Source organism: Lycium barbarum, chromosome 9 (assembly GCF_019175385.1).
Source record: "Lycium barbarum isolate Lr01 chromosome 9, ASM1917538v2, whole genome shotgun sequence".
Taxonomy (NCBI): domain Eukaryota; kingdom Viridiplantae; phylum Streptophyta; class Magnoliopsida; order Solanales; family Solanaceae; genus Lycium; species Lycium barbarum.
In genome coordinates this window covers 121,727,447-121,755,192 of record NC_083345.1, presented here as the reverse complement: position 1 = coordinate 121,755,192, position 27,746 = coordinate 121,727,447, and the positions used below count along the sequence as shown (strand labels likewise).

The 27,746-nt window shown below is 34.2% G+C and overlaps 2 protein-coding genes and 1 long non-coding RNA gene across 4 annotated transcripts; 1 reads left to right on the top strand and 2 right to left on the bottom strand.

The window, feature by feature from the left end:
- The first annotated feature begins 2,411 nt into the window (after window positions 1-2,411).
- LOC132609752 (uncharacterized) lies at window positions 2,412-13,323 on the top strand. 2 transcript variants are annotated; one of them, XR_009570927.1, is made up of 8 exons: window positions 2,412-2,625; window positions 4,501-4,711; window positions 4,827-5,077; window positions 5,715-5,935; window positions 10,559-11,846; window positions 11,970-12,047; window positions 12,231-12,842; window positions 12,946-13,323. It is a non-coding gene; the product is annotated as an uncharacterized LOC132609752 (long non-coding RNA). The 2 variants fall into 2 exon arrangements; XR_009570926.1 differs by having other exon boundaries at window positions 4,827-4,871; window positions 10,559-12,842.
- On the bottom strand, window positions 5,929-8,359 carry LOC132609751 (protein NRT1/ PTR FAMILY 7.3-like). The gene is made up of 3 exons (XM_060323889.1): window positions 8,156-8,359; window positions 6,999-7,558; window positions 5,929-6,820 (listed from the first exon to the last, which is right to left on the bottom strand). The coding sequence occupies exons 2-3, from the start codon at window positions 7,463-7,465 to the stop codon at window positions 5,941-5,943; spliced, it is 1,347 nt and encodes a 448-aa protein (XP_060179872.1). The 5' UTR covers window positions 7,466-7,558; window positions 8,156-8,359; the 3' UTR covers window positions 5,929-5,940.
- Window positions 13,324-13,522: 199 nt separating the features above from the next.
- On the bottom strand, window positions 13,523-20,753 carry LOC132609750 (protein NRT1/ PTR FAMILY 7.3-like). The gene is made up of 5 exons (XM_060323888.1): window positions 20,601-20,753; window positions 19,595-19,703; window positions 16,127-16,344; window positions 14,967-15,526; window positions 13,523-14,795 (listed from the first exon to the last, which is right to left on the bottom strand). Exons 1-5 carry the CDS (start codon window positions 20,631-20,633, stop codon window positions 13,916-13,918), a joined length of 1,800 nt encoding a protein of 599 aa, XP_060179871.1. The 5' UTR covers window positions 20,634-20,753; the 3' UTR covers window positions 13,523-13,915.
- Between the last annotated feature and the right edge of the window lie 6,993 nt (window positions 20,754-27,746).

Sequence of the window (27,746 nt, the reverse complement as noted above, 5' to 3'; positions counted from 1 at the left end):
AGATGGATCAGCAGATTGAGAGTTAGTTATTACATTAGTTCACAATGTATAAATAGGGGTGAAGTCATTGTAAATGCACAAATCTTTGCATTTCCTTTTATAGAATAAACTCAGTTCTTCCTTATTCTCTTTCTCCTTCCATTTCCTTTCATGTTTGCTTCCGCAATTGATGAGCTTCTTTAACAATAACCCTTTTGAATTTTATTGAAGAATTTGTTGATTTGAAGTTCTTTTTTGCATTTATATCTCATATTACTATTTGTACATTCTTAAATGTGCATATACAGAGACATTCCATGCAAATTCATGTATTTTAGCTAAATTTTATCAAACAATCGCAGATTTGAATGGCTAGACCTCCATTTTTTGTGCACTCACCAAAATATTACCTCCCGAATTCGTAACCTTAGTATTGCTGGAACTAGTAGTGGGGTTGAAGGTGAAGTTGTTGTGCAAAACCCACAACAAATTCATCTATTTGTGTTGAGTCGGTTTAATATGGATTGGGTGGGGTTTGATTTGACCGGATCTAATTTGTGAGAAATAAATATCCACGTAGGCGCCAAGAGAACTAATGGTTCAGGGGTAAATATGACCCTAAAGTTGGATGGGAAGGGCAAATATATCAAAAAGTATAATGAAGGGCAAAAATAGCTTTTTTCTGAGAGTACAAGGGCAAATATGACCCTTTTCCGTTGTGGGAAAATAGTGCTCCATTGCTCGTTATTGTTACTTCTCCAATGGCTACGCAAAATCTTCCTACTGGAACGCAATGCACGCTTTCAGATCTGAGTCGTCGGATCGCCTTTCGGAATCAAATCATGGGCGTTAAATTCCCCTCAGCAAATCGGTGAACCTGTAACATATGTAAGTCACTTTATTATTAACACCTGTAACCTGTAACTTTCAAATTTCAAGGAGTTTTTATGAAGTTTGAAATAGGTATTATGAGTGAAATAATGATAAAGTTCTTTAAAAAGTATCATGACCGAAATAATGTGGAAAGAATTATTTTACCCAGGATACCTCTTTTGAACTCAAAGACAATGTCTTAAAGTTTAATGGAAAATTGACATAAATAGCCTCCTAGTAAAACAATACTAGCCAACAAATGTATATTTTTATATGTTAATGTATAGTATACATAAAATACATATTTTATACATAATAGTGTGCATTTTTTTAATATATTTGATTAGCGAATGTAATTATTTTTGGCTGACTGGCCAAATGTGTAACTTAACCAAGTTTAATTAGCAGTTCAAAAAGTGGCTATTTGTAAATTTCTCCCGGCAATTCTTCCTTGAGTCCAATTGCTTGTTACTGGGCTGCCCATGAGATAGGTCACAGGCTCAAGTCTGAAGCCCGAAACTAGATGGGCGATTTTCACGATTACCCTAATTCTTTTTTTTTTTTTTTTGCGCGGATTGCCCTTCATTTGAGATGGTCTTTAATTTTTTCCCTTCAAATTTGTGGTCTTTAAGTTTTGCACTTCGCCTAATACCCCAAGGTTGTGGGTTCGAATCCCAGCTCAGTAAAAAAAAAAAAATCGCAAAGCGGAATTCTGTCCATGCAAATTCTGCCCATGTGCAAATTCTGTCTTGAAATTCTGCATGAAGGACAAAGGTTAAATACCACAAATTTGAGAGCTAAAAATTAAAGACCACCCCCAGCGAAGGGCAATCCTGCAAATTGCCTGCCCTAATTTGGGGTGGTCTTTAATTTTTGTCCCTCAAATTGTTGGTCTTTTAAGTTTTGTCCTTCACCTAAAACTCATGGGTTTTGGGTTCGAACCGCTGCGAAGTCAAAAATAAAATAAAAAATCGCAAGGCAGAATTTGGCTGCAAAACTCTACCTTAAGGTAGAGTTTGCTACCTTATAACACAGGGTTTTCCTTAAGGTAACAATCTCTACCTCACAGTATAAGGCAGAGTTTGCCTTAAGGTAGAGTTTAAATCCAAAACTCTGTCTTGCAAGTTTTCTTTTTAAATTTTAGACTGAGCAGGGATTCGAACCCGAAACCCATGATTTTTTAGGGGCAAAAATTAAAGACCAGTGCCTTTGAAGGGCAATCCGCACAAAAAAATGAAACGAGATTTGAACTTTGTTTAGTTATAATATGTTTGATCAAGCTTCTAAAATTAATTTATTTTGAAAAGTGCTCTTTTGAAAGGTAAGTACTTTTGGTGAAAAGAAATTTGTATTTATCCAATTAATTTAAAAATCACTTTTGAGCAACAATTAGTATTTGACCAAACTTTTAAATAGTGCTTTTGGGTATATTTTTTCAAAAAAAAAAAAAATGCTTTTGAGGAAAAACTACTTTCACTTATTTTCTACTAAAAGTTTGGCCAAACATATATATATATATATTTCGAAAAGCTTGTACAAACAAGCTAATATTAGTGTAAATTAAAAAATTTGGTAGGAGAGAAAACATTTTCCCGCAAAATATTTTGTCGTAGTTGGTTATGAGAAAATAGTGCTCCGTTATTGTAACATCTCCAATGGCGACGCTAAATCTTCCTACTGGAACGCAACGCAACGCACGCTTTCAGATCGCCTTTCGGAATCAAATCGTGGCCGTTAAATTCCCCCGAGCAAATCGATTAACCTGTAATATTTGTAAGTCGCTCTCTATTATCAACTACTATTTGATTGTCATTTTGATTTAACTGTTGAGCGTAACTTAGATAAATTTCGTATTTTCAAAATTAAAATTGTGAATAAAATGTATTTTAAAAAATTGTGTGTTTCTCTGCAAATCGATGCTAAAAATAGCAATAGCTTGCTAAATAAACCTGTAACATTTGTAAGTTGCTTTATTATCAACTATTATCGTCTTGTCGTTTGATTTGCACTTTTTCGATTTATTGGGAATCAATTTGATTAACTGTTGATTAACCGGATAATAGTGTTTTTGGTCGCTAAATAATAGATATATTCTGATTTTGGTCCTTGTGATATCTGACGAAGCATATTTAACCTTCAATTAATCGAATTGTGTCTTTTTAGTCCTTTATGTAAGAAGCATGTTGTATTTGAACTACTTTTAAAACTATATTACCCTCAAATGTGGAGTAATAATACAAATTTAGCATAACAAATGGTTAATTATGTGGTGAAACGACTAATAATTATTGTAAATTTGTGAATATTCACAAGCAAAAGGATCAAAAGTGCACATTTTTATTAATTGAAGGTTAATTATGCTTAGTCAGATGTTGTAAGGATCAAAATGGAATTTACTAATAATTGAGGGTGCAAAAGTGCTATGAACCCTGTTCAAATAATTGATTGGTAATTAGTTTGTTTATTGAGAGTCAATTTGATTAATTGTTGAGACAAGCGGAACTTAGATAAATTACATATTTTCAAAAATAAAAGTAGTATAAGATGCATTTTCAAAAAATTGGTGAAACTTTCCTGAATTTGAGTCTCGGAAATCAAAAAGAGCTAAGCATTTTGAGACGAAGGAATATTTGCTGCGTAGGATTTATGTATTATCATACATGAAATGAAGTCTCTTTGAGTTTTCTAAACCAGTTCAGGTTGTATAGGCATAGATGTGCGTTGATCTGCGTTATTAGACTATGCCATTGGTATATCCACTGAAATCCATCACATTGACATGACCTTAGATAGGAGGGTTTGGAGGACCCAGATTAGGGTAGAAGGCTAGTAGATAGTCTCGTTTATCCTTCCATATTAGTAGTCGCACTATCGCGCTATAATTTCTTGTGCTTTGATTTCTGCTACTATCTGTTATTTCCTGTACTTTGATTATCTTATTTAATCTGTGTCGCTTTCGTTATTGTCATTTCCATATCGCTTTGAATTTCTTGGCCTTATCTGACCTCTTTTTATGCTTTCTATTGAGCTGAGGGTCTTTCAGAAACAGCCGTCCTACCTTGGTAGGAGTAAGGTCTGCGTACACTCTACCCTCCCCAGACCCCACGTTGTGGGATTTCACTGGGTTGTTGTTGTTATTGTTGTAGAAGTTTGAGTAGCATACGAAGAGCGTGATAATAGATTGGAAAAGAACTTGTTAAAAGTTGCTTAATAGATTAGGAAAGCTATGAACATAATTATATGTTGAGTTAATTGGCATGGAATGAGAGTTTTTCCTGAGAAAATTGTTTTTGCCCTGTACATCTTGTGCTAACTTCTTAGATAAATGGGAGAATAGTGTATACTATCTCGCCATTTAGGACTCTCTAAAATCATGTACTATTTCTTATGTTTGCCTCTTGATTCAGAAATGAAGAGTGGTTACTGCTTGCGTGCTATATATCTTTTCTATGTGTGGAGAAGCATGAGTACACCATTCAGCTGCTAGTATATTGGCAGTTGAAGGTCATGCTAATATAAGGCTATTATAGTTTGTGTATGGAGTCTCAATTTGGAAAAATCGGAGATGTTGCAACTCCATTAGTAGTCATCTTGAAATTACTTCTTTATTAACTTAAGGGTCTTGCTTCTTTTGTTACTTCAAAATAGAAAAAGGAGAGCAGGGTGTTACAGAATACAATGCCGATGATGGAAGGTGGATAACTTCGGGGCAGTTCTCTAGCATGGATGGAAGTGCCTTGAATAGCTGCAACTGGTTGTGCCTCCTAGTGTATATCTCTTGTTTGGTTACCCCGGGAATAGAAAAGATGAGCAACTTATGTGGAGATTTCAGATGATGCTGAGGTTAGATAGTCTCTAGGTATGGAGTACTGAAGTATTATGGACCCAAACATAGCATTTATGATATTGAGAATTCATACAGCCGACCCCAACTACCTTGGGATTAGGCGTAATTGTTATTGTTGTTGTTTCAGATGACGCTGAAGAAGTCTTTTCTCGAGCTCTCAAGCGTTTTACTGGTTTGTGATACCACTTCTCTTTTTTTTAGGCTTGCGTCTGATGTTTGTGACCTGAGTTACTTTTTACACACATGGATAGTCTTTTTGTTTCCTGCATCTTGTAGAGTAAAAGCTCAGTGAAGGATGGACGGTATGTCACTCTTGTCCAAAGTGGCACATGACCAATCTAGCGTGGAAAATCTATTTACCATATACAAATTCGTAAGGTCAAAAGTTGATTTTGTGCCATAACCTTTTATTTAAGTAGAAGTCATGTTGTGTAGTTGGCATCTAGGCTATAGTTTGTCATTTTCTCTTACGTGCAGTTGCCTTTTAGCTCAACTTGTTCCTTCTGTGATGAAATATAGAAGTTCCTTATGGGTGAAATTTTTTGCTATGGCAGAGTCTTGTTTTTATAATTGTTACATCATTAGGTTGCTGCATCAAACAATGTTTTCAACAATGTGGGAAATCTGATTGTCCATGGTTGAAGTTTAGTTTGGCTTCTTTCTTTAATGCTAGCATATGTTCTTATACAGTTATAGAGACCGGGGAAATATAAAGGCTTTTTCTTTTGTGTGGAGTTTCTAGTGTTGTGTTTCTTTTCTCAGAACTAGCATTCCTTTTTATGACCTGAATCCCTCTTCGGATAGTCATATTCTGCAAGAAGTAAATGATGAAATTATGTTCATTATGGAACTAAATTGCACATGAAATTAATGAGATCTTTCAAGACATGGAATTTTTGGGGTACAGCAGTACTTTTCAGCAGTTTCCTGGATACAGGATAAGCCAATCCATTTACATATCAATCCAAAATACTTGTGAATTCTAGCACTAACATGACGGGACAAACAAATGCAGCTACAACGAGAAAGGAAGGACTCGGAAGTTAAGAGCAGTCCAGCTCTATGGAGAATTCTGCAGAGCTGAGTATTTTGAAGTGACTGAGTTTGAACATTGGAGAGGGAGGAAATCCTAATACCAATCAGAAACTCTACACAAAATGTTGTTCTGGTGACTGCGTATCTTCCTCTTATTCATATGGCTCTGGCAAAACATGCCTAAGATATGATCCATATCAGGTATGTTAGACTTCACAATTATCCTCTTCCTCGTTTTCCTGAATCTTCTCACCATGCTTAATATTCTTGTACCACTTTGCACATGCAATGTATGTACCCAAATCTATTAATGTAAAACCAGCTAATAGAAAATAGAATCTGTCTAAATGACCTTTGTTAAGGTTTCCTGGTATCCATCCAGGCATGTTGTCAGTTGCTGATACTTTCATCACTATGCTCACAAGAAAGCTACTCACGTAGTTCCCCAATGATATCGATGTCATGCATAGTGCACTTCCAAAGCTTTTAAGTCCATCAGGTGCTTGTGCATTGAAGAACTCTAGTTGGGCTACATACATGAATACTTCCGAAGCTCCTATAAAAGCATATTGAGGGACTTGCCAGAAGATGTTAAGAAAGCTTGAGCCTTCACAGTGTTTACAGTCATTACTAGCATACTTTAGCCTGTAGCACTCCACAATTCCTGCTGAAAGCATAGCCATTACTGTTATGACTAGTCCAATACCCATCCTTTGAAGTTCAGTTAGCCCGGCTTGGTCACCCTTGCACTTCTTAAACCTACTGACTAGTGGATTAAAAACTCTGCGGTTGAGAAATATGACACCTGCTACACTGAGGATGTCAAAGGTAGACATGCTTGCTGCTGGAATCCTGAAGTTTGCTATTGTAGTTTTCATGGCATCACCTTGCTCGACAAAGAGTGAGGCCATTTGCGTGAAAACTACAGAGTAAATAATGGTACATAACCAAATTGGCAGCAGTCTTAAAATGCATTTAACCTCCTCAACTTGTGAAATGGGGCATAGACGCCAAGGGTTGTGATTGCTCTGCTTCTCGTTGTCAACTAGTTCCCTTGATGTCACCACAGCTGCTCTGTCCAAGAATCTGCAACATTGAAAATCCAGTTTAGTGCATTATAGAATGGAAACTTGACTGTCCGGCGTCTGCGCCTTATGCTCTATGTGACTTGACTTTGTCAATGGTTTAAATGACAAAGTTAAGTCACAAACCTATATTTTTATAGACACTGGATTGAATTGTTATGTGGTGCAATTCTACTTACTTGAAACCATGGGTGTGTAACATTTTTCTACCACCGGTTGTGTCATCGTCGTCTTCCCGTTGGTAGAAGTCGTCTTCATTTTCCGGTGTCTCCACTTTACCTTTCTTTGTTGCTGCAACAAAAACTTGACCAAACCTGGCAAGAGGGTTGCCACTAGACTTGAAGTGTCTGTACCTAGCTGTGCCTCCAAGAAAAAGCATTAATGCTGCGAAGGCAGATGCTGCAGACACCCAAAAACCAAGAGCCCACATTCCTTCATCCTCAAAGTAGTCTAAAATAGTGTTGGAGAAGAGTGATCCGAGGTTCATGAACAGATAAAAGTAGCTGAAGAAAGCAACTTTAGATGAAGACTCCTGTGGATGCTGCTCGTCGAATTGATCAGCCCCAAAAGTAGCAATATTTGGCTGATAACCTCCATATCCTAGAGCAATCATATACACAGAGACATAGAATAGACCAATCTCCATGGTTGAATGTTCTCCACATAGAGTCGTTCGATTCCCTCAACCTTTAGGTTTGAGCAAGTAAAGTTGTGATGCTAGTGCTAGTAATGCCAATCCCTGTCAATGAAGTTCCAAACTTAGTAAGAGTAAGATCAAGGACTACTACAATCAACACTAAAGATTAAGAGGAGTAGCACTAGATCAAGATAATGGTAGCAATATCAAATCTTCTGGATTGTGAATATATGTGCTAGTATCTTCTTAATGGTTTTCAATAACTACATAAGTATGTCGGGAGCTGCAAGTGTAACCAGGGTGTGACCTAGCGGTTAACAAAGTGGGTAAATAATCGTGGAAGACAAGGGTTCAAAGATTTATGTGCAACATAATGGTAGTAATATCAAATCTTCTGGATTGTGAATATGTGTGCTAGTGTTTTCTAAATGGTTCTTCAATATCTAAACAAGTATGTTGGGAGCTGCAAGTGCATCTAAGGGGTGTGGCGTAGCGGTTAATGAAGCTAGGGAAAATATATGAAAGACAAGGTTTTAAATACCGGTAGAGAAAAGGCGATCGGTGATTTTTGTACCTATCTCTGGTACCTACGTTGGTGGGAGATAGCAGGTAGCAGTGAAATAGGTTAGGTATGAGTAAGTTGGTCCGGGTACTACTGTTATTAGGAAAAAAAATTGATTGGATGTAATGGATACTTACAGTTACATAGATGACTTGGAAAATGGCACAAGTTTTGAATCTTCCCCAATAAGAGTCGCTAAGAAAAGCACCAACAAGGGAGCAAATATAGACTGTGCCAGTCCATTTGCTCACACTATTAGCAGCATCAGCATTATTTTCTTGCAGCACCCTCGTGAGGAACAACACCAAATTCACTCCAACTCCAAAAAATACCAGAGTTGCTAAAGCTTGATTCACTACATAATCATAAGAAGTGACATTAATAATTGAAGTATTTTAAAACAAATGATATGATTTATGATAATTTTATTCAAAAAAATTATGAAATCGTCAACATGTGAGTGCCCACAAAAATTATATGACTTGATAATCATGCACTAAACTTGTCATTGTGTACCCAAAAAGAAAAAACTAAATCTGTCATTCTTTTTATGAAAAGTGATTGTATTGAACTGATTAGAGAATAAGTAAGCAAAATGCATCAAAAGTAACCTAGACGTTGATGAGATCTGGATGAAGTTTCTGGGAAATCATTACTCAAATTTCAATAGAAACAAAAATTTAATATATATCCAGAACTAATGAACAAATTTACTGAATACATTTACTGATCTGAAAATACAAGTATGTGATGAAATACGTTATGTATGTTAGAGGTAGATTCAAGATTTAAAGTTTATGGTTCTTACGATGACCTCAAGTATACAATAATAATTGAGTTCGCAATTTAAAAGGAGTATTTAGATATATTTAGCAATTTTTTTTTAATACAAATAAATAGTTTGGACAAAAATTACGGGATTCACATGAACTTAAGGCTAGATCTGTCTCTGACGTACTTATCTATATTCAGTGTTTACACTAACCGAACAAATTGGCCTTAGCAATTATTAAAGTGAGAATATATATCGTTTAATCATGATTAGACCAAAAAATGTCTACATAAAACATACATATCATGCGTTCATTTTTAATTCAAACACAGAATGTAAATAAATTTTTTACATGAAATAATTAAAGGGGCAGAAACCTAACTAAGACATATCATTATCAAACAAGTATTTGTGTATATATATTGTATAAATACATGTATATTTGTATTTATATGAAAATGCAAAAAGCTAGGGATAAGTCATTGTCCAGATCACATAAATTGCCCCACCACATCAGAGTTTTGTCAAGGATGACGTAGTAACCCTACCACACTCAATTTTCCTAGGTATGTGTCAATGATGTCTTTTGCCAATAGTGCATGCTTTTCTCGTCACTTCACCATCCCATCTTTTTTCTTCCACACGAATTTTGCTATTCTTGAGTCTAACCAAATCCCTATCCCCGTACGGACAAAGATTACATGTTTAAAAAAATATACTCATTTATTTTCTTTTAAGCAGACAAATTCTCGAAGGTCAGTGATGTACTGTTCGACATTCAGATCGATAAGTAATAAGTTCGCTTTTATCTTTCTCCACTGTACAGTTGGCAAAGTTTGAATTTCTTAAGTACGCTTAATCTACATATCACGTATTATCAGTGACGAAATTAGAATTCTTACTTAGGGGGTTCAGAAATATGAAGAAGTAAATATACAAAGAAGTCAAGGGAGTTCAACATCTATTATATGTACATAAGATAATAACTTTAACCTTAGATATACAGTTTAATTATTCGCCGGCGGGGTTCGAACTCCTTGGAGCCTACCTAGCTCCGCCCCTGCATATTGCTATCTTATCTAATAGATATTTCCTGTCTCATTTTTCTTATTAGTTTGTCCCAAAAATATCGACAAATTTCTATATTTAGAAATTATTTAACTTAATGAGATGATTTATAACCACATAAGTATCTAAAATTTATTTTGGACCACATATTTTAAAAGTCTTCTTTTATTTTTTAAATTTTGTGTCAAGTTAAACTAATGCAGACAGAGGAAGTAAAACCCTACAAGCAAAAAACTTATTTGTCATTTTTTCTTATAACCAACAAAGTTTCGACAATTAGTAGTGTCCTATTCGAAACTCAAAGAGATTATGAGTCTAATTATTTATTCCTCATTTAAATATCAGACTATTATCTACAATAAAATTCGAGTTCGTGGTATGCGCTTAATATATACCTATATCACGTATTATTCTCTTACCAATAGATAAAACCTTAAAGAAAACAAACCTATTACCAATTTTTCTTATAACCAACAAATTCCTTAGTGTTAGTAGCGTACTGTTCGAATGTATAATGAACTCATTTTTTATATTTTTCACTTAATATCATACTTTTATAGAAGTATAATATGTTCAAACTTGTGACGTGCAATTAACTTATGAGAAGAATACATAAATACCCCCTTGGAGATGACACCTTTTTTCAATAAGATACTTAAACTTTGCAGGGGTCCTAACACTCCCTTAATCTTGTTTACAGCGGATTTATCACCCCCTTATGAGCCCACGTGGCATATAGAGTGTATTCACTCTCCAATAGCGCGTGAGGTAGGTTTTTTTTTTTTTTTAATTCATTTTAGCATTTGTTTCATTAAAAAATACCTTTTCCTTTTACTTTATTTATTTTATTTAATATTTTATTTTTCCTTATCTTCTTCAGCAAGAAGACCCAATTGGTTACCCTTTTTTTTCTTCTATGGACTTTTCGGAATCGTCCTTATTCTCTGTCTTTTTTTGCTTTTGAGTTTTGTTATGGAGATTGGGGTAAGTCATTGGAGATGGAATGGCGGTTTGAAGGTGATTTCTAATTTTCAAAGTTTGATTTGGTGATGGTTAATGCTATTTTGATTGGAGATGGAATGGTGGTTCTTCCAATTCTGGCCGGTTTGAAAAACAATACTTTTGTTTTCTATCTTATTCTTTTTTTTTTTTTAGTTGGGTTCATTAATTTTTTTTCCCTCCTAAAAATGGAGGTTGAAAGTGGTGAGGTTAAGGGATATTGATTTGAGGGTAAGAAGTTGGATAGATGTCGATTTAAATTTCAGATTTGGTTTGGTGCTAATTTTAATTATTTGGCGGTGGTTTGACAACTTTCGGTGGTGCTGTGGTGGAATTGGTGGTGCAATGGCGGTGATGAAGTGGCTAAGGTGGGGGGAACTTCTATAGAAGTTGAGGTGAAGAAGAAGGGGGGAAAGAAAAATAAAAGAAAAGAAAGAAAAGGAATCAAATAGGAAAAATAAAAAATAAAAAAATTTAAAAATCAATTTGACACGTGGCAAGTGATGATTGATGCGTGAGTTACACAAATCTTCTTATACTTGGGGTTGATCGAAAAAGCATGAATATATACTATTTTAAAGTTATTAGGGGGGTCATAGGATCCCACAAAGTTAAAGTGTCTTATTGAGAAAAGGTGGCATAAACTCTTAAGGGCCAAAGTTTTAACATATTTGAAAGCTGTCAAAAGGCCTAGCAATCATACTCGCGACTTTTTTGACAGACGTCGTCTTTGTTTTACTGCAAAGTGTTAGGCTTTGGCCCTTTCTTAGTCTTGTCATTTTGTAGCTTCCTAACATATGATAGCTGGCTTCATTTACTCCACAATTATATGATCTCTTTTTTTTAAAAAACATCTATTCTCTACACTCCACAAAAAAAAAAAAAAAAAAAAAAAAAAAAGCAGAGAAGTGCATATTTGTGTACATGTTTTAAGCATAAAATTTGATTCTAACTCAATCTTAAAATATAGTTTAAGCAGTGAAAATTGCGTAAGATCATATAAAAACACTATTATTTATATAATTAACTTGTATTTGAAATTTTAATGCACTCTGTATTTAGTGTGGATTAATTTGTGGGATTTCACTGGGTTGTTGTTGCTGTTGTTGTAGAAGTTTGAGTAGCATACGAAGAGCGCGATAATAGATTGGAAAAGAAGTTGTTAAAAGTTGCTTAATAGATTAGGAAAGGTATGAACTTAATTATACGTTGCGTTAATTGGCATCGAATGAAAGTTTTTTCTGAGAAAATGGTTTTTGCTGTGTACAACTTGTGCTAACTTCTTAGATAAATGTGAGAATAGTATATACTATCTCGCCATTTATGGCTCTCTAAAATCATGTACTATTTCTTATGTTTGCCTCTTGATTCAGAAATGAAGAGTGGTTACTGCTTGCGTGCTATATATCTGTTCTATGTGTGGAGAAGCATGAGTACACCATTCAGCAGCTAGTATATTGGCAGTTGAAGGTCATGCTAATATAAGGCTATTATAGTTTGTGTATGGAGTTTCAATTTGGAAAAATCGGAGATGTTGCAACTCCATTAGTAGTCATCTTGAAATTACTTCTTCATTAACTTAAGGGTCTTGCTTCTTTTGTTACTTCAAAATAGAAAAAGGAGAGCAGGGTGTTACAGAATACAATGCTGATGATGGAAGGTGGATAACTTCGGGGCAGTTCTCTAGCATGGATGGAAGTGCCTTGAATAGCTGCAACTGGTTGTGCCTCCTAGTGTATATGTCTTGTTTAGTTACCCCGGGAATAGAAAAGATGAGCAACTTATGTGGAGATTTCAGATGATGCTGAGGTTAGATAGTCTCTAGGTATGGAGTACTGAAGTATTATGGACCCAAACGGAGCATTTATGATATTGAGAATTCATACAGCCGACCCCAACTACCTTGGGATTAGGCGTAATTGTTATTGTTGTTGTTTCAGATGACGCTGAGGAAGTCTTTTCTCGAGCTCTCAAGCATTTTACTGGTTTGTGATACCACTTCTCCTTTTTTTAGCTTGTGTCTGATGTTTGTGACCTGAGTTACTTTTTATACACATGGATAATCTTTTTGTTTCCTGCATCTTGTAGAGTAAAAGCTCAGTGAAGGATGGACAGTATGTCACTCTTGTCCAAAGTGGAGCACAACCAATCTAGCGTGGAAAATCTATTTACCATATACAAATTCGTAAGGTCAAAAGTTGATTTTGTGCCATAACATTTTATTTAAGTAGAAATCATGTTGTGTTGTGTAGTTGGCATCTAGGCTATAGTTTTGTCATTTTCTCTTACATACAGTTTCCTTTTTAGCTGGACTTGTTCCTTCTGTGATGAAATATAGAAGTTCCTTAAGGGTGAAATTTTTTGCGATGGCAGAGTTGTTTTTATAATTGTTACATCAATTAGGTTGCTGCATCAAACAATGTCTTCAACAATGTGGGAAATCTGATTGTCCGTGGTTGACGTTTAGTTTGGCTTCTTTCTTTGATGCTAGCATATGTTCTTATACAGTTATACAGACCGGGGGAATATAAAGGCTTTTTCTTTTGTGTGGAGTTTCTAGTGTTGTGTTTCTTTTCTCAGCACTAGCATTCCTTTTTATGACCTGAATCCCTCTTCGGATAGTCATATTCTACAACAAGTAAATGATGAAATTATGTTCATGGTGGAACTAAATTACACATGAAATTAATGAGATCTTTTAAGACATGGAATTTTTGGGGTACAGCAGTACTTTTCAACAGTTTCCTGGATACAGGGATAAGCCAATCCATTTACATATCAATCCAAAATACTTGTCAATTCTAGCACTAACACGACGGGACAAACAAATGCACCAACAACGAGAAAGGAAGGACTAGGAAGTTAAGAGCAGTCCAGCTCTATGGAGAATTCTGCAGAGCTGAGTATTTTGAAGTGACTGAGTTCGAACATTGGAGAGGGAGGAAATCCTAATACCAATCAGAAACTCTACACAAAATGTTGTTGTGGTGACTGTATCTCCCCCTTATTCATATGGCTCTGGCAAAACATGCCTAAGGTATTATCCATATCAGGTATGTTAGACTTCACAATTGTCCTCTTCCTCGTTTCTCTGAATCTTCTCACTATGCTTAATATTCTTGTACCACTTAGCACATGCAATGTATGCAACCAAATCTATTAATGTCAAACCAGCTAATAGAAAATAGAATCTGTCTAAATGACCTTTGTTAAGGTTTCCTGGTATCCATCCAGGCATGTTGTCAGTTGCTGATACTTTCATCACTATGCTCACTAGAAAGCTACTCACGTAGTTCCCCAATGATATCGATGTCATGCATAGTGCACTTCCAAAGCTTTTTAGTCCATCAGGTGCTTGTGCATTGAAGAACTCTAGCTGGGCTACATACATGAATACTTCCGAAGCTCCTATAAAAGCATATTGAGGGACTTGCCAGAAGATGTTAAGAGAGCTTGAGCCTTCACAGTGTTTACAGTCATTACTAGCATACTTTAGCCTGTAGCACTCCACAATTCCTGCTGAAAGCATAGCCATTACTGCTATGACTAGTCCAATACCCATCCTTTGAAGTTCAGTTAGCCCGGCTTGGTCACCCTTGCACTTCTTAAACCTACTGACTAGTGGATTAAGAACTCTGCGGTTGAGAAATATGACACCTGCTACACTAAGGATGTCAAAGGTAGACATGCTTGCTGCTGGAATCCTGAAGTTTGCTATTGTAGTTTTCATGGCATCACCTTGCTCGACAAAGAGTGAGGCCATTTGCGTGAAAACTACAGAGTAAATAATGGTACATAACCAAATTGGCAGCAGTCTTAAAATGCATTTAACCTCCTCAACTTGTGAAATAGGGCATAGACGCCAAGGGTTGTGATTGCTCTGCTTCTCGTTGTCAACTAGTTCCCTTGATGTCACCACAGCTGCTCTGTCCAAGAATCTGCAACATGGAAAATCCAGTTTATTGCATTATAGAATGGAAACTTGACTGTCTGCGCCTTATGCTCTATGTGACTTGACTTTGTCAATAGTTTAAATGACAAAGTTAAGTCACAAACCTATATTTTTATATACACTGGATTGAATTGTTATGTGGTGCAATTCTACTTACTTGAAACCATGGGTGTGTAACATTTTTCTACCACCGGTTGTGTCATCGTCGTCTTCCCCTTGGTAGAAGTCGTCTTCATTTTCCGGTGTCTCCACTTTACCTTTCTTTGTTGCTGCAACAAAAACTTGACCAAACCTGGCAAGAGGGTTGCCACTAGACTTGAAGTGTCTGTACCTAGCAGTGCCTCCAAGAAAAAGCATTAATGCTGCAAAGGCAGATGCTGCAGACGCCCAAAAACCAAGAGCCCACATTCCTTCATCCTCAAAGTAGTCTAAAATAGTGTTGGAGAAGAGTGATCCAAGGTTCATGAACAGATAAAAGTAGCTGAAGAAAGCAACTTTAGATGAAGACTCCTGTGGATGCTGCTCGTCGAATTGATCAGCCCCAAAAGTAGCAATATTTGGCTGATAACCTCCATATCCTAGAGCAATCATATACACTGAGACGTAGAATAGACCAATCTCCATCGTTGAATGCTCTCCACATAGAGTCGTTCGATTCCCACAACCTTTAGGTTTGAGCAAGTAAAGTTGTGATGCTAGTGCTAGTAATGCCAATCCCTGTCAATGAAGTTCCAAACTTAGTAAGAGTAAGATCAAGGACTACTACAATCAACACTAAAGATTAAGAGGAGTAGCACTAGATCAAGATAATGGTAGCAATATCAAATCTTCTGGATTGTGAATATATGTGCTAGTATCTTCTTAATGGTTTTTCAATAACAACATAAGTATGTCGGGAGCTGCAAGTGTAACCAGGGTGTGACCTAGCGGTTAACAAAGTGGGTAAATATTCATGGAAGACAAGGGTTCAAAGATTTATGTGTGACATAATGGTAGTAATATCAAATCTTCTGGATTGTGAATATGTGTGCTAGTGTTTTCTAAATGGTTCTTCAATATCTAAACAAGTATATTGGGAGCTGCAAGTGCATCTAAGGGGTGTGGTGTGGCGGTTAATGAAGCTAGGGAAAATATATGGGAGACAAGGTTTCAAATACTAGCAGAGAAAAGGCGATCAGTGATTTTTGTGCCTAACTCTCTGGTACCTACGTTGGTGGGAGATAGCAGGTAGCAGTGAAATAGGTCAGGTATGAGTAAGTTGGTCCGGGTACTACCGTTATTAGGAAAAAAAATTGATTGGATGTAATGGATACTTACAGTTACATAGATGACTTGGAAAATGGCGCAAGTTTTGAATCTTCCCCAATAAGAGTCACTAAGAAAAGCACCAACAAGGGAGCAAATATAGACTGTGCCAGTCCATTTGCTCACACTATTAGCAGCATCAGCATTATTTTCTTGCAGCACCCTCGTGAGGAACAACACCAAATTCACTCCAACTCCAAAAAATGCCAGAGTTGCTAAAGCTTGATTCACTATATAATCATAACAAGTGACATTAATAATTGAATTATTTTATAACAAATGATATGATTTATGATAATTTTATTCACAAAAATTATGAAATCATCAACATGTGAGTGCCCACAAAAATTATATGACTTGATAATCATGCACTAAACTTGTCATTGTGTACCGAAAAAGAAAAAACTAAACCTGTCATTCTTTTTATGTAAAAGTTAATCGTATTGAACTTCTTTTTTAGAGAATAAGTAAGCAAATGCATCAAAAATAACCTAGACGTTGATGAGATCTGAATGAAGTTTATGGGAAATCATTACTCAAATTTCAATAGAAAGAAAAATTTAATATCTAATCTATATAGAACTAATGAACAAAATTACTGAATAAATTTACTGATCAGAAAATACAAGTATCTGATGAAATACGTTATGTATGTTGGAGGGAGATTCAATAATTAAAGTTTATGGTTCTTATGACGATCTCAAGTATACAATAATAATTGAGTTCGCAATTAAAAGAAGTATTTAAACATATTTAGCGATTTTTTTAATACAAATAAATAGTTTGGACAAAAATTACGCGATTCACGTTAACTTAAGGCTAGATCCGTCTCTAATAGACTTATTTGCATTCACTGTTTACACTAACCAAACAAATTGACCTTAGCAATTAAAAATTAAAGGGGAATATATATTGTTTGATCACGGTCAGATCGATAAATGTCTACATAAAACATACATATCATGCGTTCATTTTTAATTCAAACACCGAATATAAATAAATCTTTTACATGAAATAATTAAAGGCTCAGAACCCTAACTCAGACACTATCATTATCAACACAAGTGTGTGTATATATATTGTATAAATACATGTATATTTGTATTTATATGAAAATGCAAAAAGCTAGGGATAAGTCATTGTCCAGATCACATAAATTGCCCCACCACATCAGAGTTTTGTCAAGGATGACGTAGTAACCCTACCACACTCAATTTTCCTAGGTATGTGTCAATGATGTCTTTTGCCAATAGTGCATGCTTTTCTCGTCACTTCACCATCCCATCTTTTTTCTTCCACACGAATTTTGCTATTCTTGAGTCTAACCAAATCCCTATCCCCGTACGGACAAAGATTACATGTTTAAAAAAATACTTCTTTGTCCCAAAAAAATTATCCTCTTTTTCTTTTTATTCTGTTCCAAAAAAATTATTCCCTTTCTATATTTAAAAATAATTTAACGATATGAGATGATTTACAACCACATAAATATCTAAGGCTTATTTTGGATCACACATTTCAAAAGTCTTGCTTTATTTTTTAAACTTTGTGTAAAGTTAAAAGAGGTAAAAAAATTTAGGACGGAACGAGTATACTCATTTATTTTTCTTATAAGCGGCAAATTCTCGAAGGTCAGTAATGTACTGTTCGACATTCAGATTGATAAGTAATAAGTTACTCTCTCCGTACCAAAAAGATTATCATCTTTTAATTTGACACAAAATTTAAAAAATAAATGAAGATTTTTGAAATGTGTGGTCCAAAATAAATTTTATATATTTTTGTGGCTGTAAATCATCTTATAAAGTTAAACTGTTTCTAAATATAAAAAGATGACAATCTTTTTGAGTCAGATTAAAAAGGAAAGTAGGATAATTTTTTTGAGACGGAGGGAGTAACTTTTATCTTTCTCCATTTTACAGGGGCAAAGTTCGAATTTCTGAATTACGCTTAATCTATATATTGCTATCTTGTCGAATAGTAGATAAAACCGTACAAGCAAAAAACTTGTCAGTTAATTTTTCTTGTAACCAACAAATTTTCGACAGTTAGTAGCGTCCAGTTCGAAACTCAAAGAGAGATTATGAGTCTGATTATTTATTTTTCTTCATTTAAATATCAGATTACTAACTGTCGAAAATTTGTTGGTTACAAGAAAAACTGACTGATAAGTTTTTTGCTTGTACGGTTTTATCTACTATTCGATTATCTACAATAAAATTCGAGCTCGTGGTATGCGCTTAATATATACCTATATCATGTATTATTGTCTTACCAATAGATAAAACCTTACCTATATCACGTATTATTCTCATACCAATAAATAAAACCTTAAAGAAAACAAACCTATTACCTATTTTTCTTATAATCAACAAATTCCTTAGCGTTAGTGGTGTGCTGCTCGAATATATAATGAACTCATTTTTTATATTTTTCACTTAATATCATACTTTTATAGAAGTATAATAAGTTCAAACTCTAACGTGCACTTAACTTATATATCATGTGTTACGCCTCTACCGATGGACAAAACTCTAGGAGCCAAAATATGTTTTAACATATTTGAAAGCTGTCAAAAAGTTCTAGCAATCATACTCACGTCTTTTTTTACACACGTCTTTGTTTTACTGCAAAGTGTTTAGGCTTTGGCCTTTTCTTACTCTTGTCATTTTCTAGCTTCCCAACATATGATAGCTGGCTTCATTTACTCCACAATTATATGATCTCTTTTTTTTAAAAAAAAAAAAAAAAAAAAATCTATTTTCTACACCCCACAAAAAAAAAGGGGTTGGAATAAGCAGAGTAGTGCATATTTATGTACATGTTTTAAACATAAAATTTGATTCTAATTCAACCTTAAAATATAGTTTAAGCAGTGAAAATTGCGAAAGATCATATAAAAACAATTATTTAGATATTTAACTTGTATTTGAAATTTTAATGCACCCTATATTGAGTATGGATTAATAACAATAACATACTCAGTGTAATCTCACAAGTGTGATATAAGAAGAGCGGTGTGCACACAATTTTACTCCTACCTTGTGAAGGTAGAGAGACTGTTACCGATAAGTGTGGACTAATAAAACACGAATAATCCAATATTAATATAAATAGTCTAGCATCTGTAATAGGTCTAACTCTGGACTAAATTTGAATTAATTAACTCAATAATTTTAAAGAAGTATAGTTAATTTATATAAAGAAGATGCCATAAATATTGTGAAAAAGTTGTATGAACTAAAAATTGAATCTTAAACTGATTGCTAGTTAAAATAATCTTACTAATTGATGTGGACGCTGGCGGTATATACCATGTATAAGGACATGGTATAATAATACTCATAATAGTTGAAATATGTAACTCAAAAGAAAGATAAGCAGATGCAGATATCACTACACTTAATGTCCTTTTCATTTTTTCCAAAAGATAAATAATATTTTTGTAATATGATTTAATTTCAGGAAAAGAAGGCTTACAAAGTATCATAGTTCCAGCCACCCATTTTCCACTTGTTTCTCTGATTGCTGGCTTTCCATCCAAATCAATACTTCCATCCTTGGTAAACTCCATTTCTTCCCCTTTTAGCTTCACCCAAAAAAAAGTTGGTGTAAGAAATAACTTTTACAAGAAATAACTTTTACTAGCTATTGTACAGGAACGGGTAGGCGACGGCGGGTTTTCTTGTCATAAAAAAAAATAACTTTTACTATATACTATTATGTCATCTAAAAAAGTACTCTATAAAGTAACTGTTCATAAAATGTGATATTAATAACCTGAAGAAAAAGCAGATCACCCACGTCGCCTACTACATGTTAAAAATAAACTAGTAATATGAAATATTTTACCAGTATAAATAAGTTAATTTGTATTTATGTACACCCGCTGTCCCAAAAAGATTGTTCTCTTTTATCTTGACACAAAGTTTAAGAAATAAAGGAAGACTTTTGAAATGTACGATCCAAAATAAATCTTAAATATTTGTGTGACTGTAAATTATCTCACAAAATTAAATTATTTTTAAATATAAAAAGGGAATAATTTTCGGACAGATTAAAAAAGAAAGAAGGATAATTTTTATGGAACAGAGAGTACAATTTTTTGCATGAGAAAACATTTCCTTAAAAAATGCATAGGCACCCTTTTGTCTTCAAAAAGCAAAGATTGGTAAGGGGTAGGCACTAAGAACTAGGAAGAAATAGTTACTTTTCTTTTTTCACTCTGTTTCTTTTTTGTTATAATGACTAACAATCTTTATGAAGATGATCAAGGGAAAGATCCATAAAGGACATGGGCATTTGTAAGACGATATACCTAAGCGAAAAAAAGGAATTACAAAATCAATGCATTCCGTCTTAAATTTATCGGTATGATGATATCTTAATCTAATCTAAAAAAAGAAGATTCAATAAGAAATCAAATTTCTTTTTTGAGAAAAAAGTTTAATGAAGAATTAATGCCTAGATGTTGAATATTACTAACCTCTTTGGAGAGTTGAAAGCAAGACATTGACATGATGAGTCAAATGTTTGCTTAAAAGATTTGGTATATTAGTGAGGTGTTGTAAATGGTGGAAGATGAAGAAGAAACCAAGAAAGAGAAGAGTTTGTGAGTAAATACAAGTGAGAGGAACTATATATAGAAGTTAGACAGAGTTAAGTCCAATTAAGTGGAGAATAAAATGATTTTTGATATTAGGAAGGAAAGAAAAAGAATTGGCACAATTTTTGGACGTAAGCAGAGAGGATAGGGGCCTTACTTTTTGTTTGTGATCGGACACATCAAATGATACTGAGGGTCACCACTCCATTCCTCTGATTCAAAGGTCTAGAGTTCGAGTCTTGAGTATGATCGCTTTTGGTAAGGAGTGTTTTATTCTCAAGATAGAATTTTTGACGCGAATCTGAATTAGTCGGGCTCTAAAGCGTAGACTAGACGTCGAGTGAAAAACAAAAAAAAAAAAGCAAAAACTGATATTGCTGGTCACTACCAAAGATTTTATTGGAGTGATAAGTGCTTCTCAATTCTTAGTCAGAAGTCTCGATTCCGAGTTCTGGATATGGGTAGTCTTTGATAGAGCGTGTTTTAGCTTAAAATAGGATGTTCCGATGTGAAAACAGATAATTAGGCCAAAACGGATACCGAATAACGGATAGGAAATTAAAAAAAAATACACTAATATTTGGGGTCCAATTTGAATGTCCTTTCCTTATTCTCTCAACTAGTTGGGTTGAGTTGATTTGACACATGAAACACTTCAGTGTGAGGCTTTGTTGAATGATTTTGGAGGCCTAGTTACAAAGAAGATTTAATTTATGGTGACAAATAAGTCTACTAATTAGAAATGGTGACAAGTTTGACCAGCTAAGGTTAAACTTGACTTAAAAATATGATTGAGTTAAATGAGACTGAATTATAATTTTTAAAACTTCTTAATCTTTTATAAAATACAAAAAGATCTTAACTTAATTCCAAAAAATCGACCAGCCCTCCTTCTCCTCCTCCCACCCCTCCCCCCGCTCCACACCTCCACCAACCAATTTTTTTTTTAAAAAAAAGTTTTGGTATTTTTTATTTGCTTTTTCACCAGCCTCCCCTCCTATTCCTCTTCCTCTTCCAACCCCTCTCTCCCCTCTCCACCCAATAATTTTTTTTTTTGTTTAAAGTTTTAATTTTTTTATTTGCTTTTTCACCAGCCCCCCTCCTCCTCCCACCCCTCCCCCCCCCCCCCCCACACACACATTTTTTTTATTTGCTTTTTCACCAGCCACCCCCTCCTCCTCCTCCCAACCCCCCAAAACAAAAAAAAAATAAGTTTTGATTTTTTTAACAGCCCGCACTGCTCCTCCTCCCACCCCTCCCTCCCCCCCCCCCCCAAATTTTTTTTTTTTAAAAAAAGTTTAGAATTTTTTTTTTTTTTGGCACCCACCACCCTTCCAAAAAAAAAGTTTTGCAAAGTTTTTGTTTTTATTTTTTTGCAACCCCTCCCCCCCCCCCCCCCCCCCCTCAACCAACCAAAAAATATTTTTGCTTGAAAAAAAGTTTTGATTTTTTTTTTTTTTTGGTTTCTTACTTCCCCCACCCACCTAAAAAAAAAACTAACTTTAACCCCCCCCCCCCCCCCCCCCCAAATCCACTCCAAAAAAAAATTTGAAAGGAAGTTCTGAATATATTTTTTTTGGGGGGTTAGGAAAAGTTTGAATAAAATTCAGGTTGTTGTTGTGTGTTTGTAGTGAAATAGATGGTTTTTCTGTTATTGTCCTGATATGGTTCAGGATTTAGAAAAATATATCCAACAGATAGTTTTTTTGTTCTTGTCCTGGTATTTATTTGGTTCTGTTTGTATAAGATAACCAACATATTTGTAGTTGTTACAACAAGCTCTATATTTTTTGCAACAAGTAGACAATCTGTTGCTACAACTCACTAATTTGTTGGACATAGCTTCAGTTATTTGCTTCTATTTGTAGAAGATATCCAACAGATTTGTAGTTGTTGCAACAAGCTCTACACTTGTTGTAACAAGCTAAGTAGACAATCTGTTGCAACAACTACAAATCTGTTGGACATAGCTTCAGTTATTTGGTTCTATTTGTAGAAGATATCCTACAGATTTGTAGTTGTTGCAACAAGTTCTACACTTGTTGCAACAAGTAGACAATTTGTTGCGACAACTACAAATCTGTTGGACATAACTTCAGTTATTTGGTACTGTTTGTAGAAGATATCTAACAGATTTGTAGCAAGTTCTACACTTGTTGCAACAAGTAGACAATCTATTTATGAATCAGCAAATGTTGAGGAAAGATATAGTCTAATTGATAGCCAAACTGACAATCAATCCTCAGAAATAGATGAAGAACAAAGCCAAGAAGCAGTAGATACAAATGAAGAAAGTGAAGAAGAACTAGAAGATGAAGAAACTAATGAAGGAGATGGAGTAGATCAAGGAAATTTGCTACACCACAGAAGGCAGTTGCTGAACAAATTATTACTTAAGTTGTGGTATTGGAGCCAAGGTGGTTGTTTAACCTTATTTTTTCTGTGTCTTTTATGTTATTTGTGAATGATGTTTATGAACTTATTTATTTTGATTAGTTATGGTATTTGGAGCTAAGGTGGCTCTTGAACAATTTCTGTTTATGAACTTATTTATTTTGCTTACTAATTGTTGCAACAGATGCATACAATTGTTGAAGAAGTTGCAACAAGTTACTAATATTTTTAAACAAGTTGTTTAGTTGTTGCAACAAATTACTCACCTTATTAGAAAAAAATCAAACAATTTCTTAAATTATTGCAAAAACTAAAAAATATGTCGCAACAGATGAGTTAATTATTGCAACAGATCATACATTTGTTGAAAAGGTTGCAACAAGTTACTAGTCTGTTTCAACAGATGGATCAGATGTTTAAGCAAGCTGCGTAGTTGTTGAAATTAATCACCATGTTTGAATTATTACAACAACTTACTCATGTGTTGTGTATCTCATATGTTGCAACAACTTACTCATATGTTGCAGCAGATAGCTCATATATTGCAACAACTCCTCCATTGTTGTAACATATTCACGATATTGATGACATCGAACTCCTTTGTTTATACTGAATAGCATTGAATTCATTTTTTCATCACTAAATATGGTCGAATTAAGTACTTCACATCAAATCACTCTAGTGATCACTCGATTTAGGAAAAATACACTTAGAATTGTCCATCTAATCCATGAAATTACTATCTAATCCATGAAGGATGTTAGTAGATATATATATATATATTTATCACTAAATACCATTTATTTTCTTTGTTTATCACTAAATATGGGTGAATCAAGTAGTTCGCATCAATTCACTCTAATGATCACTCGATTTAGTGCATACTGACTTAGTAGATCATCTTTCCTAACTGAAAATACATCAAATTGATTAAGTATTGTCCATTGATCAGTAAATATCGTTGATTTCCTTTGTTTATCACTAAATATGGGTGAATCAAGTAGTTCGCATCAATTCACTCTAATGATCACTCGATTTAGTGCATACTGACTTAGTAGATCATCTTTGCTGACTCAAAGTACATCAAATTGATTAAGTATTATACATTGATCACTAAATATCGTTGATTTCCTTCTTTTATCACTAAATATGGGTGAATCAAGTAGTTCACATCAATTCACTCTAATGATCACTCGATTTAGTGCATACTGACTTAGTAGATCATCTTTCCTGACTCAAAGTACATCAAATTGATTAAGTATTATACATTGATCCCTAAATATCGTTGATTTCCTTTTTTTATCACTAAATATGGGTGAATCAAGTAGTTCACATCAATTCACTCTAATGATCATTGGCTTTTGTGCATACTGACTTAGTAGATCATATTTCCTGACTCAAAATACCATCAAATTAATTACGTATTATATATTGATCATTACATATCGTTGATTTCCTTTGTTTATCACTAAATATCATTGATTCCCTTTGTTGATCACTAAATATGGGTGAATCAAGTAGTATATGTTGCAACAACTATAATATTTGTTGCAGCAAGTGTAGTATCTGTTGCAACAACTGTAGTATCTATTGCAGCAAGTGACATAGTTGTTAAACAGGTCCTTACTCTTGTTGGATAAACACAACAAGTTACCCAGTTTCTGCAACAAGTCACTCCACTTGTTGGAAAAACCCTAACATGTAACTTAGTTGCTGCAACAAGGCCTGTCAGTCGTTGCAACAGATTGCTTACTTGTTGGAAATCTTTTAGCAGTTGGATAAAACTCAACAAGATACTAGTTGCCGCAACAAGTCTTGTTACTTGTTGGATAAAACCCAACAAGTTACAGAGCTGTTGCAACAGATTCATTACTTGTCGGAAACTATTCAGCAATTTATTAACAAGAATACACACATTTGTGATTTGAACACGATCAACATATCATATAAACCAAGTTCACAAACACCAAGAACATAAATTATCATTCTAAAACTTTTTAAAATCTTTTTAAAAAAAACATTTTTTTTTGTAGGGGGTGGGGGGCTGGGGGAAAGGAGAGGGGTGGGGGAGGGGGGCCGTGGGGGGAAGGGGGTACTTTATGGTTTATATGGGTTGGGTTAGTGTTAAAAACAAAACTTTGAAACAAAGTGTAAAAAACAAAGCTTGGGGTCAAAGTGTTAAAAATATAACTTTGGGGCAAGTCAAAACTCCCTGATCACTAATCCAAAGTTTATCACCCCTACTCAATTAAAAAAACTAGAGTTACCCCAACTTAATTTTCAAACCTTTTTGTCACCTTTAATTAAAAGCCCCGTTACAAGGTGGACAGAGACTTCGATTCTGACACTTTATTAACCTTATTTGCTAGCTTTACCTAAATTCTTAGTCTTTATTTCCTTTTATATCTTTCCCAATTTTACTTATGTATTTTTAGTTTTATCAAATGTTTCATTACCTTATGTTTAAGATGATAAACCTAGAATTGATTATCAAGAGTACAGCTCAATTATACCAATGTCGATAAAGCTAATTATGCACTATAATGAAATGAATGCTTTGCTTTTGAGATGTTGATTATCTGTTTCTCATTGAAGGGGTATTGCAACTTTTAGCTAAAGAATTTAAGTTTTATGGTGTAAAAAGTAAATACATTATTAGATTAATTATAAGGTAATTTTTTTATAGGAGTGGCAAAATTATCCCATGAAAATAGGCCTGCTCAATCCGCTCAAATTTGGGCTGATCATTGGCCCCGCCATTTATTAGCTCAGCTCATAAAACATTGGGTTGATATACATCCCAAATTGACCCATGAGGAATCTTGTCAATTTTTTTTTTTTTTGTTTTAATCGTTATAGCCATAATAAAGAAAAAATAATTTTATTAGGTACTATGAAAAAACAAACAAAAAATTTAAAACTTAGTAAGAACTGAGCGGGATTGGGTTATGAGATGCCTTTTAGCCCATTTCAGCCCAGCCATAGTAATTTTTGGGCGGGTCAGTATCTCTCCCATTTATTAACTCAGTCTATTTTGATCACCTCAACTCATCCATTTGACACCCCTAACTATAAATAAGTTTTTTTGATAAGCATTAATTGATAACTTGATGAAAATGATAATCTAAACTGTTGTCATAAGTTAAAATATTATAAAAACGTTTTATACTATTAGTGTATATAACTTAAATCGAGAGTTTCCTTAGCTAAATGCATTAATTATCTCAAGTTATTGATGCCTCAATTTGAATTTTCTTGTATAACAATCCGATATCTTGTATCTACTAGTCTGATTAATTCATTTTGTGCCGCATAAAATCTGTTAAACGAAAAAGTATTTCTTATTTATATTCTCAGATCTCGAACCCAGACAAGCCTCACTTAGGTAAGAGAATCTATCACACATTCTAATATGCTGAACCACTTCCATTCTTCCTTTTTAATGGCAAGGGATGACTCAACAATATTTGTGGCCTAAAGCGAAACTTTGACAGGAGACTTTTGTCTTTTTACGCTTATATGTATTTTTAATTGACGCCTATTTTCCTAGTTTTTTAAGATTTCAAGGTTGATATGCTGATGACAAAATAATTTCTCGTTACTTTAATGCTTGTTACAATACTTGAAAATATGAAAGAAAAGAAAAAAAAAATCAATGTACTTTGTTCTTGATCGGTTCTATTCTTATTTTTGACATGGGCAGTTCAAAATTCACGCGGCTCTCTCTTCTTCTTATTTTTGCATAGAACGTGATACAGTTTTTATGATGAAAAAAGAGCTGAATGGTACCTAAAAAGTAAAAATGTAAGTCACTTGTCAAAATAGTCCAAAATAGAAATATATTTTCACTAGACAACATCTCTAAAAACTGTTTTCTTGTACCCCAAAAGACTATTTATGTAATCTAAAATAATACTCAGTCATTGGAATCATAATTAAAACATAATATTCCTGTAAAAATATTGGAATTCTTCATATAAAAAAAATACTCATCTTTTTTAAGAAAATAACTCAATCCCAATAAAAAAAAATGAGACTTTCGTAATTGAGGGCCTAAGGCAAAGGCCTTAGTTGCCTTATGCTTAAGCCGCCCCTATTAATGGCAAACAGTACCTTTTCCAGGATTGTACCTCAAGTTGTCAAAAAGTATTCCCACAAGTTCATATATGCCAAAAACATTTCCCGACCTCTCAGTAGTCAGTCCAAATGAAATAATGCGACTTAGTATCGTGGTTTTAGCCACACAAATGTGTTGAATCACTAGCAATAGGTTGATCCATTAGTAGTGTTGGGGCCACATTGTACAAGTTTCTACTATTTCACGAGGTATTTATAACATTTTATCATCATAAGTAGCGAGTAACTCTATTCAGATATAGAGCCTGAGTTTAAATCACATGAGTTCTAAATTCTAGAATAACAATATGATGTGCTAATATTTGGATTTTGAATTAAAGTTTTGTACGTATTTTGTGAATTTTTTAATACAAATGCAGCATTTAAACTAAAGCTATCGGATTCGACCGAACCTGTACATAACCTTCTAGCCACTCCACTGACTCTACTCTTACCAAGATTAAGCAAATAGAAATCACCTATTTTAGATTATGTTGGGTTAATTATACTTATCAA